At 40.8% G+C, this 13295-nt stretch overlaps 1 protein-coding gene across 1 annotated transcript; it reads right to left on the bottom strand.

Annotated features, from left to right (window-relative positions):
* Window positions 1–823: 823 nt before the first annotated feature.
* VMA21 (vacuolar ATPase assembly factor VMA21) lies at window positions 824–12870 on the bottom strand. The gene is made up of 3 exons (XM_050775404.1): window positions 12700–12870; window positions 6112–6221; window positions 824–5239 (listed from the first exon to the last, which is right to left on the bottom strand). Exons 1-3 carry the CDS (start codon window positions 12750–12752, stop codon window positions 5097–5099), a joined length of 306 nt encoding a protein of 101 aa, XP_050631361.1. The 5' UTR covers window positions 12753–12870; the 3' UTR covers window positions 824–5096.
* Window positions 12871–13295: the final 425 nt, after the last annotated feature.

Here is a 13295-nt window from a genome sequence, read left to right as displayed (position 1 = left end):
ACGTAGGGTTTCACCACGTTGGCCAGGATGGTCTCGAACTCTTGACCTCATGATCCGCCGCCTCGGCCTCCCAAAGTGCTGGGATTACAGGCGTGAGCCACTGCGCCCAGCCCCAAAGAGCTTTCTAGGCCCCCACCCCCACAGACTCCGATTCAGAAGGTCTGGGTTGGGTTTGGGCAATCAGTTATTTTTAATAAAACCTACAAAGTGATTCCAGCAAACTTTCAGAACCGCTGTCCTGTGGTTTCTGCAATGCCATTACCTGTTTCCTGAGTTCCCTGGACATCTCATAACCTATAAAATTTTTTGATACTGAGATGTCTCAAATGTGGGAAGGAGATAATATTAATATTTATTAATAAGAATTAGCTGGAGTCCTCAGAAGCACAGGAAGGAGCTGGAGTGCAATCAACGGGTGATTAGAGGACAGAGGACACAGGACATTAGTCATGAGGGGATGGCATGTGGGCGTCGTCAGGAATTATCTACTCCCACATTTAATTAGCCATAAGTATTTCTCAACTCTCCTTTAGGGGCATTTGAAGCCCACCCCAGATGAAGTATAACCAGCCCTTTACAGCTCAACAACTCCCCCTGCCCACACTCCCAATCAGTTTGAGCATTTCTGGTTGACATTTACTGCATAAAAACTTATCCTTGACAGATCTCTATATAATCTACATAGCACAAACAGAGGCCAATGAAAAAATTTTTAAAGTGAGCTCTGTACATATTTTACATGTTATAAAATGAGAAGCAAGCAAACAAATTTTTAAAAACAGAGCGGTTAATAAAACATTAATTGAATCAGGACACATCAAAGTAGCACTATAGACACTTTTTTTTTAATGACAACAGATGGTAAATTTGTACAAATTACAGGCTACAATATAGTGAATACAAAATCCATCCAGATAATGGTTAGAAAAGCATCACTTAACAGAAGTAAATTGGATTCAAGTAGCTAAAGAACTCAAGCCCCCGATTTTGATGATTATACACGGCTTGAAATGCAGCACATCTAAATCCTCCCCCTAGTCAGGGCACTATTCAATACTACAGCATATTCAATGACTCTAGTGATTTAAAGATTCTAACACTTTTAGCATCGACGTCAAGAGACATCTCGTAACAGGTTCACTATGCAAAACTCAAATGAGAATGTGTGAACGTTCTTTGCAAACTGTAAGGTGCTGTGCAGATGTTGTTAGCTATTGCTATTATTACTGTTCAGTGAGATTACACTGAACGTGGGAAAAAGGAAGACTACTCTGTATAACTGACAAATATGACTTATAGAACATCTTAAAAGGAATGCAGATATTACTTTCAAATACACATAGCAACAACACAGGCAAGTAAAGTGTGGCCAGGAGTGATGTCGAGGAATTCCTATTTTAAGGAATATATAAAGGATTAAGCTATTCATAGATTATGTGTAATACTTATCATTAGATTCCCAAAGTCCCTGAAAATAATTTATTTTTAAGGTGACCCTTTCCCCCTGAAAAGGGAAAAAGAAATCTTGTCAGGTTACTAATGTGCTGCTTTACCAGCTCTTGTAAAAATTATCTTAAACACCGGAGTAGAGTCTGAATTAATAGTTATACTAATCTGGTGGGTGACACAGAGTGCTTGACAGCAGAGAAACCTGCCACTGATCTCAGACAAGTGACAAATTCTGTGTCAGAGTTGAACCATAAGTTTACAACTTCACTTGGGCATAAACAATAAAAATGAACTTGTCTAGAGATAAGAAATACACACTAGGTACATCTGAAATGCGATTTAAATCCTTTTTATGTACTTTTGGGTTTCATCTTTCTTTGGATATACCCTATTTAACTGATTTTAGTGGTCTCCTTGGGTATTCTAACTGTATACATACAATTGACATGAAAATGGAAAACAAACGCCAAACAAGTCAATTGGTTGTTTCTTTTGGCAAAGCTGATGACATTTTCATGATGAAAATGTTCTAATTATTAGGCCAGGCACGGTGGCTCATACCTGTAATCCCAGCACTTTGCGAGGCAGAGGCAGGTGGATCACCTGAGGTCAGGAGTTCGAGACTAGCTTGCTAACATGGCGAAACCCCATCTCTATTAAAAATACAAAAATTAGCTGGGTGTGGTGGCACGCACCTGTCATCCGAGGTACTCAGGAGACTGAGGCAGGAGAATTGCTTGAACCCAGGAGGTGGAGGTTGCAGTGAGCTGAGATTGCACACATGCACTTCAGCCTGGGCATGAAAAGCAAAACTCCGTCTCAAAAAAAAAAAAAAAGAGAGAGAGAAAAGAAAATGTTCTAATTATTACAATGTATTTCTGTTAGATTTCCATGAAACATGGGGTTTAATGGCAGGTTTCAATTTTTTTTCACTAACAACCCCAAACCAAATTCTACTGTTATATGTACAATGATACCCATTTGAAGAACTAATGACATCAGATGCATTCTACAGCAGACTTTTCACTTCTCAACACAACTGAGAAAAAGGACTACATTCTCCAGGGCAAAACAGGAGGTGAGAAAGGTAATGTGTTACCGTAAATCGGGTTAAATCAGTAGTTTGGACTGGCATTTCAAGTTATATAATTGAGGTTATTCTTACAATCAGTTTTCAAACAATAGGGAACATACTTCTACCTTAAAACATGTATAAGGGCTCAACTGTAGCTTTCCTTTCTATATATCTTGAAGTATATACATTGTGTAAAAGGAAACTAGTGAGACCTTTTGAAAAGTAAATCTATTTGTCAAATACCATATGTTATTTAACATAGTCAAAAACAGCAGCGAACTAGTGAGTTAACAGTTAAAACTCTAGGAATAAACTAACTGCTTTGAAAACAAGCCTGTTTTATTATAATCCTAAATATCAACCCTAGCATTCGATTTTAACCTTCAAACATTTGGCGCTTTTTCCAAGAGGAAATTACAACTGCCTCTGCATGTGCCCCTGGTTTAAATACTTGCAGAAAAATACCCATATATAATTACCTATTCAGCAAATGCCTGAAACCAAACATAATAATCCAACACTGGACAGTAACATTTTACAAACAGCGTAAGATCCCAAAAGCACAAGAAAAACCTTGGCATTATATAAAAAGAAATTAGGTGGACCATTCTAAATACAACAATACATTTTAATTAGGGACCATCTAGAAATCTACCACACACTACCCTAGACTCAAATGTCATTATACTAAAATTGTAGTCTTTAAGCAAGAATTAAACAGTTCCATAATAATCATAGCAATCTTCCACTTTTCTCAACAGTTAAACATGAATGCCTATTTGACTTTTATGACTAATCATCCCTCTATTCCTTTAGTCCAGTTTCACAACACAAAAAATAATAAATGTGAACAACAAATTGGTAATGGTTTCACATGCTTAAGCAAGAATCCTAAGTATTAAGATTATCAGTAACAGAAAATTTGAATTTTAAGAGAATAAAGATAGAATGTGCTTATTTAGAAAATGGCCAATAAGGCCAAGCGCGGTGGCTGACGCCTGTAATCCCAGTACTTTGGGAGGTCGAGGCGAGTAGATCACCGGAGGTCATGAGTTCAAGATCAGCCTGGCCAACATGGTGAAACCCCGTCTCTACTAATAGAAAAAAAATTAGCCAGGCGTGGTGGCGGGCACCTGTAGTCCCAGCTATTTGGGAGGCTGAGGTGGAGAATCACTTGAACCCAGGAGGCGGAGGTTGCAGTGAGCCGAGATCGCGCCACTGCACTCCAGCCTGGGTGACAGAGCAAAACTGTCTCAAAAAAAAAAGAAAAAGAAAATGGCCAATAATCACTCATCTGAAAAAATGCAAACAGCTGTCAGGAAAAGCTGGCAGAATTTGAACTTGTAAGCTGAACTTTTAGTGTGTATCAAACTAGCATTAAGAAATGGCTTTCAAAAATGCATATGGGATATAAACCAAAATAGAGGTTATTTTCAGATGGCAACATCATGGGGAATTTTGATTTTTTTTCCTGTTTGAATATGTATTTTTCCAGTTTTCTACAAAGAACATATATTATGATTTTATAATTAAAAAACAAACATTTGGGGGAGTGTTTTTAGATTACACACAATTAGTACCAAATAACTAGAAAGAACACAGACTAAAGATACGAAAATAAAATCAAGGTTTTTTTCCATCAGATAAGCCCAAGGAGAATACTTTTTGGGTGAAAAAAAGATGCTTTCAAGATTGTTTCCACTCCTAACATATGCAAAAATGAACACATTTAAATGCAAATTCCTATCATATACACTACAATTTTTAAAAATAGTAGAAAAAACAATTTTAAATGGAGCCTCCTCGAACCTTTTAATTGAAGCCTAGCTTCAATGTTGAATGAGGAAGCAAAGTATCTCATTAAAAAGTTGGTCTGCAAAGCACAAAGCTGGCCTGCAAGGGGACTTGAAGGAAGCAGGCTGAGTGTTTGAGTAGTGAGATCTTTGCTTTGCTCTTTTGATCCTTCAGTAAGCTAAAGTCCTTTTACCTGAATGAATGTAATTTAGCCTAGTTTTCCCATAAAATAATGTAATGGAAAATTCCTACTGACTAGGGATTACACTTCATGTGAAATTCCTTAGTGACATTCAGATTAATTCCAGTGTCCACAATTTAAGCAACTTTCCATAGGAAATTAAAATCCCAAATCCAAGGACCTGGTATTTTCATGCTAAGGAAAGCATTCCAACATAAAGTGGAGTTTAATTTGCTTCACTGTGTGCCTCTTAATATATCCAAAGGAGTAAAAGTCAAAAGCAACCGTAAGTCAGAATACTATAAAACACGTTTTGTTGAAAGAAGATAAAATTCCTTCCAGAATATTGTGTAATTAACATATTTATTTGTAACTAATTTAACTTTTCCAAATTCTCATTTGCAAATCAGATTCATACAGTTAAAACTGAATATACAAACCAACACATTAGAAGGATCAAAATTTACACTACTCAAACGTGACTCCTTAAGCCTGACTTTAACATGTTCTTTCAACTTTATTCAAATCAGATGTCCCCCCTCCAGCATTTATCATTTTAAAAAATGAATTTAATGCTATCAAAAGGTGATGTTCACTTTAATCCTGTTTGCCTTCACGCCACTGTCGTGAGCCTTCGTTCCAGGCCACATACACAAAGAGGGCCAGGACCACATGGACGGCGACCACTGCAACAATAGCAGCGTAAAAATAGCTGTCCCTATTGGACATCCCAAGGGCGCCTATCAAGAGAAAAAAAAACAGTTTCCATTTTATTGCAAAATTTACCAAAGTACAAAAAAAACCCAAATCATCCTAATTTTTATGATATATTTATTTAACTAGTCAGGCAATTAAAAAGTAATACTTTGGGTGGTAATGAATAAAGTATTCACTAAAAGATATGAGTACCTTCTATATTTTAAGAACATTATTTTAAACAAAACCATAATTATAAAGAAGACTTCAGGCCGGGCATGGTGGCTCACACCTATAATCCCAGCACTCTGGGAGGCCGAGGTGGGTGGATCACCTGAGGTCAGGACTTTGAGATCAGCCTGGCCAACATGGTGAAACCCCGTCTCTACTAAAAATATCAAAAATTAGTCGGGTGTAGTGGCAAGTGCTTGTAATCCCAGGTACTCAGGAGGCTGAGACAGGAGAATCGCTTGAACATGGGAGGTGGAAGTTGCGGTGAGCCGAGATTGCACCATTGCACTCCAGCCTATGCAACAAGAGTGAAACTCTGTCTCGAAAAAAAAAAAAAAAAAAAAAGACTTCAACATCAAAAAGGGGACTTCATTCTCTCTTCCTTCCATTATCTGACACTAGAAGTCCATTCCCCCAAATTCTTCCTCCCATGTCAGCCAATTCCTATTCTTTAAAGGGCACTAAGAGAAAGGATTTGCAAGCTATTTCACAGAAAACCATAAGAAAACTGTCAAGCTGAAATAACAAGTTATTTCATAAAGACTCATTATGAGCAATATGATTTTTTGAAAGGCTAAACAAGAAAAAAAAATAAGAATACCCAGTTTACAGATATAAAGAGGTCATAAAAGCACAGATTCTTAAATCAGGGGAAAACGTCTTGTTTTAATGGGTCTAAGATTACCTTCAAATATATAAGATTTAGTTGTGAAATATAACCCAATAGGAACAGTGATCATTAAAGCTGTGAAGAACAGGAGCGTCTTCAGTGTAGATGCTAATGAGCTTTCATTTCTGGAATAAAGTAAACAAAGAGAAAATCAGAATCTGCATAGCCATATCCAAACACTCTTATGTCCCTAAAACTATAAACATCCACAAATGAGATGCTATATAGGAGGAAGATCACAGGCAGAGACTCGTAATCCGAAGATCCTAGAGAACTAGCTGTGGGTAGTGGGAATTTCTTGAGCTGGAACATGAAGATTATACACCACCTTCAGGGACTGTCATTCATATCCAGTGTGAGAAAAAGCATCAGGGCGCCTCAGATCAACTGCCAACAAGCTGGGTGAACAAACTAAGTGAAGAAACTCAGTGCCCCTGCCTCTGGAACTGGAGCTTCTACCCAGGGAAGCCACGGTGGACAGTGGCACCAGTGCCCGACCCATGCGGCAAGCGTGTCCACCAGCACCAGACACCAGACCTGGGAATGCAGTAAGCACCATGGGTGGATCAGCACGCCCTCTCTTGCTGGAATCGGAGCTTCCGTCAGGGGAAGCCACCAGCTTGCTGTCCTCCAGCATGAAACAGTAGACCAGGGAACTAAGGAGGCAGACACACCTGTGTGCCCTCCCGCACTGGAATCAGGGCTTTTGCCCAGGGAAGCCACTGTCACACTGGTCCCTGAGCCCATGCAGCAACCCTGACCACCAGCACCAGACACCAGACCAGGGAACTCGGCAGGCACCATGGGTGGATCAGTGGACCAGCAAACTAACCAGGTGGAGCTGACGCACCAGCATGCCCTGCCCCACTGGAATCGGAGCTTTGGCCCAGGGAAGCCACTGCCACACCAGTCCCTGAGTCCATGCAGCAACCCTGACCACCAGCACCAGACACCAGACCACAGAAGGAGGTAGGCAGAGCGAATGGAACAGTGCGCCCTCCCCAGCTGGAATAGGAACTTCTGTTATGGGTGAAAAATCGAGCTAGAGGGAATACTTGCAAACATGTTTTAAGAGACTCGAATCACCTTGATACCTAAGCCAGACAGACACAGCAAGAAAACTACAGGACATCATCATTGATGAACACTGGTGCAAAATTCCTCAGTAACATATTTTCAAACCAAATTCAACAATAATCAGGCCAGGTGTGGTGGCTCACACCTGTAATCCCAGCACTTTGGGAGGCCAAGGCAGGCAGATCACTTGAGGCCAGGAGTTCGAGATCAGCCTGGCCAACACGGCAAAACCCAGTCTCTACTAAATATACAAAAATTAGCTGGGCGTGGTGGCATGTGCCTATAGTCCCAGCTACTTGGGAGGCCGAGGCACGAGAATCCCTTGAACCTGGGAGGCAGAGGTTGCAATGAGCCAAAACCACACTCCAGTCTGGGCAACAGAGCAAGACTCTGTAACAAACAAACAAACACAACCAATACAACATCCTGGCTAACATGGTGAAACCCCATCTGTACTAAAAATACAAAAAATTAGCTGGGTGTGGTGGCGGGCGCCTGTAGTCCCAGCTACTCGGGAGGCTGAGGCAGAAGAATGGCATGAACCCGGGAGGCAGAGCTTGCAGTAAGCCGAGATCACGCCACTGCACACCAGCCTGGGCAATACAGCGAGACTCCGTCTCAAAAAAAAAATAAATAAATAATAAAAAATAAAAATAAAACCAATACATCAAAAAGATTATATATTATGACCAAGTAGGATCATCTCAGTTGATGCAGAAAGAGCACTTGACAAACTTCTGCATCCTTTTTACTGAGCTGAAAAAGAAATCAAGAAAACAATCTCATTTATAATAGCATTAAAAAAAATACTTAGGGGCCAGGCTCAGTGGCTCATGCCTGTAATCCCAGCACTCTGGGAAGGCTGAGGCTTGAGGCCAGGAATTTGACACAAGCCTAGGTAACACAGCAAAAACCTACCTCTACAAAAAAAATTTTTGATAATTCGCTGGGCATGGTGGCACGTGCCTGTAATCTCAGCTACTCAAGAGGCTGAAGTGGGAGGACTGTTTGAGCCCCAGAGTTCAAGGCTGCAGTGAGCAGTGATTGGGGCACTTTACTCTGGCCTGGGTGACAGAGCAAGACTCTATTTAAAAAAAAAAAAAAAGAAAGAAACAAACAAACTTAGGAATAAATTTAACCAAGGAGATGAGCGACTTGTACACTGAAAAGTATAAAACACTGATGAAAGAAATTGAAGATGACACAAATAAATGTAAAGATATCCTGTGTTCATGGATTGGAAGAATTAATACTGCTGAAATGTCCACAGTACCCAAAGCAACATACAGATATAACATAATCTCTATCAAAATTCCAGTAGCATTCTTCATTAAAATAGAAAAACAATCCTAAAATTCATCATACAGAACCACAAAAAGCCCCAAATAGCCAAAGCAACACTGAAAAAGTTGTAAGCGTCACACTTTCTGATTTAAAATATTACAGTTATACTAATCAAAACAATATGGTATTGGCATAAAAACAGAAACATATAACAATGAAACAGAATAGAGCCCAGAAATAAATCCAAACATATATGGCCAACTAATCTTCGACAGCGGTGTTAAGAGGAACACAATGGGGAAAGGATAGTCTCTTCAATAAATGGTACTGGGAAAACAGGATTTCTATATGCAAAGAACAAAACTGGACTCTTAAACCATAAACAAAAATCAACTCAAAATGGATAAAATAACTAAAACACAAAGATATAAAGTTTTAAGACATAAAAGAACACAGGGGGAAAGGTTCCTTAACATTGGCCTCGGAAATGATTTTTTGGATATCACACCAAAAGCTCAGGCTACAAAAGAAAAAATAAATAAAGGGGCTTGCATCAAACTAAAAAGCTTCTGTACCACAAAGGAAACAATCAACAAAATGAAAAGGCAGCTTACAGACTAGGAAAACATATTTGCAAACTACCTATCTGAAAAGGGGTTAATATCCCAAAATTTATAAAGAACTCTTACAACTCAGCAGAAAAACCACCTGATTAAAATATAGACAACAGCTGGACAGACATTTCTCCAAATACATAAAAATGGCCAAGAGATAAACAAAAATGTGCTCAACATCACTAAATCATCAGGGAAATGCAAATCAACACCACTATGAGATATAACCTCATACTTCTAAGGACAGCTATTATCAAAAAAGCAAGTGATAACAAATGTTTGTAAAAGTGTGGAGAAAAAGAAACCCTAGTACATTATGATGGAAATGCAGATTGGTATAATCATTATGGAAAACAGTTCCTAAAGAAATTAAAAATAGAACTACCACACAGCCCCGTAATCTATCTTCTGGAATATAACCAAAGGAGATGAAATCACTACCTCATAAAAATATCTGCACTTCCATGTTCACTGCAGCATTATTCACAATAGCCAAGATTTGAAAACAACCTAAGTGTATGTAGACAGACAAAATAAAGAAACAGTAATGTATATATACAAGGGAATATTTTATTCAGCCTTAAAAAAGGACATCTACCATTTGCCACAACATGGATGGACCTGGAAGACATTATTTTAAGTAAAATAAGCCAAACACAGAAAGACAAATACTACATGAGCTCACTTACATGTGGAATCTTTAAAAAAAAAAAAAAAAAGTCAACTACACAGGGACAGAGAATAAAACAGTAGTTACTATGGGGGTGGGGGTGGGGGTGGGAGGCTGTAGGGGAGGAAATAGGGAGATGTACATCAAAGGACACAAAGCAGTAGATATATGGATTAACAAGCCTAGATATCTAATGTACAAGAGGACTATAGGCAATAAAGTTGCATGGTATTAGGGACTTTCGTAAATAAGATTTTAGCTGCCTCTGGTCACACACACACAAAAGTATGTGAGATGACAGATATACTAATCTGCTTCACCACAGTAATCATTTTACTATATGTATGCCATAACATCATGTTGTGAACCTCAAATACACACAATGAAATTTATTTAAAAATAACCTGAACAAAAGACCCACAAAAACATTGAAATATATATTAAATATAACCTCATGCCTATTTCTTGATCACATGCTCTGCACATGTGTGAGAAATTAAATGTTTATTGCTGTTAAAAAAAAAGTTCTAATATTTTATTTTGGTACTTAAATGGATCATCTTTTAACAGGCCTCATTTTGATTACTGAGCTATACAACTCTCATTTGATATACATAAGCTCCCTTAAACTGTTTCCTACTAGTAAATATTTAGGGGAATTTATTGTGTAATCCTCATGAAGAATATGAGTGTCTGCAGTGCAGAATCTACAAAAAATACAAAGAGTCACTAATTGGCCAATTATTTTGTGGACCCTAAAAAAAGCACTTGACTTTGGTGTTTCTATGGTGAGTAAAGAAGTATGTTTTAGGAATCCAACTTTCAGATTATCTAACTTGTTAAAGGAAAAGAAAGGAAGTGTTAACTGATTGTTTTGTTCTTTACATGACCTCTCTTGAGTATCTATTATCTGGCCTGGCTTTTACAAAGTTATTGAAAAGATGATGTAACACCATAAAAATGTTTTAAAATAAACAAAATCACTTATAATCCCACCACCCAAATATAACCTTTCTACATGTTAATTTCTAGCCCCCACACAATCTATACACAGCATACCTTAATAATTTATAGCTAATTCCTTCTCACTTCTCTCTTTACCTCAAACTTCAAAAATGTGACTACTTTTCTGTGTTGTGACCTCACTAATATGGGACTAAGCATTAAGCCAAAATGTACATACAAACTTTTGAAAACTAGCAAACTTCCTCTACTGTTTATAGGACATTTTCTCCTTGGCTTCCAGCCACAAGAGCTGTTGGTTTTGCTGACACAAGCCACCTTGGGTAAAATCAGTGGCTTATTCCAAGACAAAGCAACTAATGCTATTCAAATGCTTTATCCTATGTATCTTTGGGTGTTACTGAGCAGAGATTTGTTGGAAATGAGGAATAAGAAAGGCTGGAATTAAAGTTGTCCCCACACAAAGGAAAAAGTTCAGGATGAACCTTACTCTGCCTCCATTTATAACACCACCTAGTTTTCCCACTTCATACAAACTTCTGCAGCTAACATTGAGCAGACAGAGCCTACCACATTCCCTTCTGTAGCAAGTAAGACAACAGGAATTTTCTTCCACAGCCAAAATTTCACTGCAAATTCCATTAGGAAACCAGAATCAGTCTAGAAGGACTATGCTTTAAGTGTATCTAATAAAAATATGTTGGTATTCTCATAAATGAATAATTTTTAAAAATCCCACACTGAGGCTGGATAAAGAAAATGTGGTACATACACACCATGGAACACTATGCAGCCATAAAAAAGAAGGAGATCATGTCCTTTGCAGCAACATGACTGGAGCTGGAGGCCATTATCCTAAGCAAATTAAGAAAGGAAAAGAAAACCAAATACTGCATGTTCTCATAAATGGCAACTAAACAACAAGAACAGATGGACACTAGGAGAGGAACAACAGACACTGGGGCCTACTTGAGAGTGCAGGCTGGGAGGAGAGAGAGGATCAGAAAAAATGCCTATCGCGTACTACGCTTATTACCTGAGTGACAAAATTACCTGTACACCAAGCCCCCGTGACATGCAGTTTCCCTATATAAACCTGCGCATGTACTCATGAACCTAAAATAAAAGTTAAAAAAAAAAAAAAACCCACAATGACCCTGTCGGAAAGAGAAAGCATCACAGCGCTCCAAAGATCGTGGGCTTTGGAGTCAGTGAGCTTGAGCTTGCTCAAACGTTAGCTTCAATTACTAACTTTGTCGCCTAATTCTGTAATCACTCATCCTCAGTTTCAAGTCACTTACCCTCAACTGCATCCTCTTCAAAATTGGGAAATCAAGCAATCAGATAAATTAAGAATTCAGACAATGTATCTAAAGCACGTGAAATGAGCCTGGTATACAGTAGGTCTTAACGAATGGTAGCTAACTCTCTCACCACTACCTTGCCTACTGAGGTGGGCCAGAACCACCTGCTCTCTCATACATTCCTTCAACTCAGCCACCAGCCTCTATCTTACTGATTCCCCAAGTGAAGCAGTCCCACACCAGGGGGACTACTGTATACCTTATATACTGTATACCCCTCTACTCCTTCATTCATACGGCAAACATTTATTAAGCCCCGACTACGCAGGCCCCCTAGGTAAGACGGAGATGAAGGAGACCGCGTTCCTGTCTCAGAAGGCTGACCTGCAGTAATGAAAGACACTGCAATATAAACGATAGCGAGAGGAAGTGCTAGGATAGAAGCATGAGCTGAAGGCCTACTGACCTATTCCCCATGACCCCGGATCCCTTGTTCCAGAGCGAAAGGTCGGGGCCGGGCGTTTAGACATCTCAGGCCCCACCTGCTTTCCCCGCCCTGCGACCAGGTCCCCGGAGTCCAGGTCCCCGGAGTCCAGACCTCACGCCCACCCATTCAGCTAGAGCCTTCCCTCAGGCCCTGCTCCAGGCTGCAGCCAGTCCGCCTCGCGGTCCAGGCCCCGCTCAGGGCTACCTGAACTCAGGAGGCTGCAGTGCGTTCAGCGCCGCTTTATCTGGGCGCTCCATGGTGTAGCTGTGCCGGCACAGGCGCTCGGCGGCGAAACTGGGCTCGGCGGCCGCGCTCAGTAAGCTCCGCAGGTGAACAGTCCAGGCGGTTCGCACCGGAAGTAGTGGTTCGCGCCGGAAGTGCCGGTTCGCGCCGGAAGTGCCGGTTCGCGCCGGAAGTGCCGGTTCGCGCCGGGCGGCGGGCCACAGTACGCAGGCGCGGCGCGGCGACGCAGAGTTGTGGCAGGCGCGGGCGCGAGCGCCGGATACTGGGCGGGCGCTCACATGACTTACCGGCGGTGGCTCCGCGGCGTGCGCCCTGCCAGGAGGGGCCTGTGCTCGAGGAGCAGGCCTGGCGAGTAGCCCAGCCACTCCACGTTGAGCCGGGACTTGCCGCGCAGCATGGTCCTCCTGGGCGGGCGGCGGCTACGCCGCCCCCTGAGCTCGGGCGAACACTTGTCCTCGTCTGCGTCCCGGTCGCCGAGCTGGGGGCGGCAAGGAGACCCAAGCAGATGAGCCGCGAGGAGGGACTACCAGCCAGAGAGCTGTTGTCCTAGGCAACTG

The sequence above is a fragment of the Macaca thibetana genome, chromosome X (genome assembly GCF_024542745.1).
Source record: "Macaca thibetana thibetana isolate TM-01 chromosome X, ASM2454274v1, whole genome shotgun sequence".
In the NCBI taxonomy this organism is placed as follows: domain Eukaryota; kingdom Metazoa; phylum Chordata; class Mammalia; order Primates; family Cercopithecidae; genus Macaca; species Macaca thibetana.
The sequence above is the reverse complement of the archived record's forward strand: the minus strand, read 5'-3'. Positions and strand labels throughout refer to the sequence as shown.

Excerpts from the sequence above, each read along its gene's own strand:
- VMA21 (XM_050775404.1), bottom strand. The coding sequence starts at position 12,752 with ATGGAGCGCCCAGATAAAGCGGCGCTGAACGCACTGCAGCCTCCTGAG. Across the intron at positions 6,222-12,699 it reads CTGCAGCCTCCTGAGTTCAG|AAATGAAAGCTCATTAGCAT; the intron begins GTAGCCCTGAGC and ends ACTTTATTCCAG. Across the intron at positions 5,240-6,111 it reads TAAATCTTATATATTTGAAG|GCGCCCTTGGGATGTCCAAT; the intron begins GTAATCTTAGAC and ends TTCTCTTGATAG.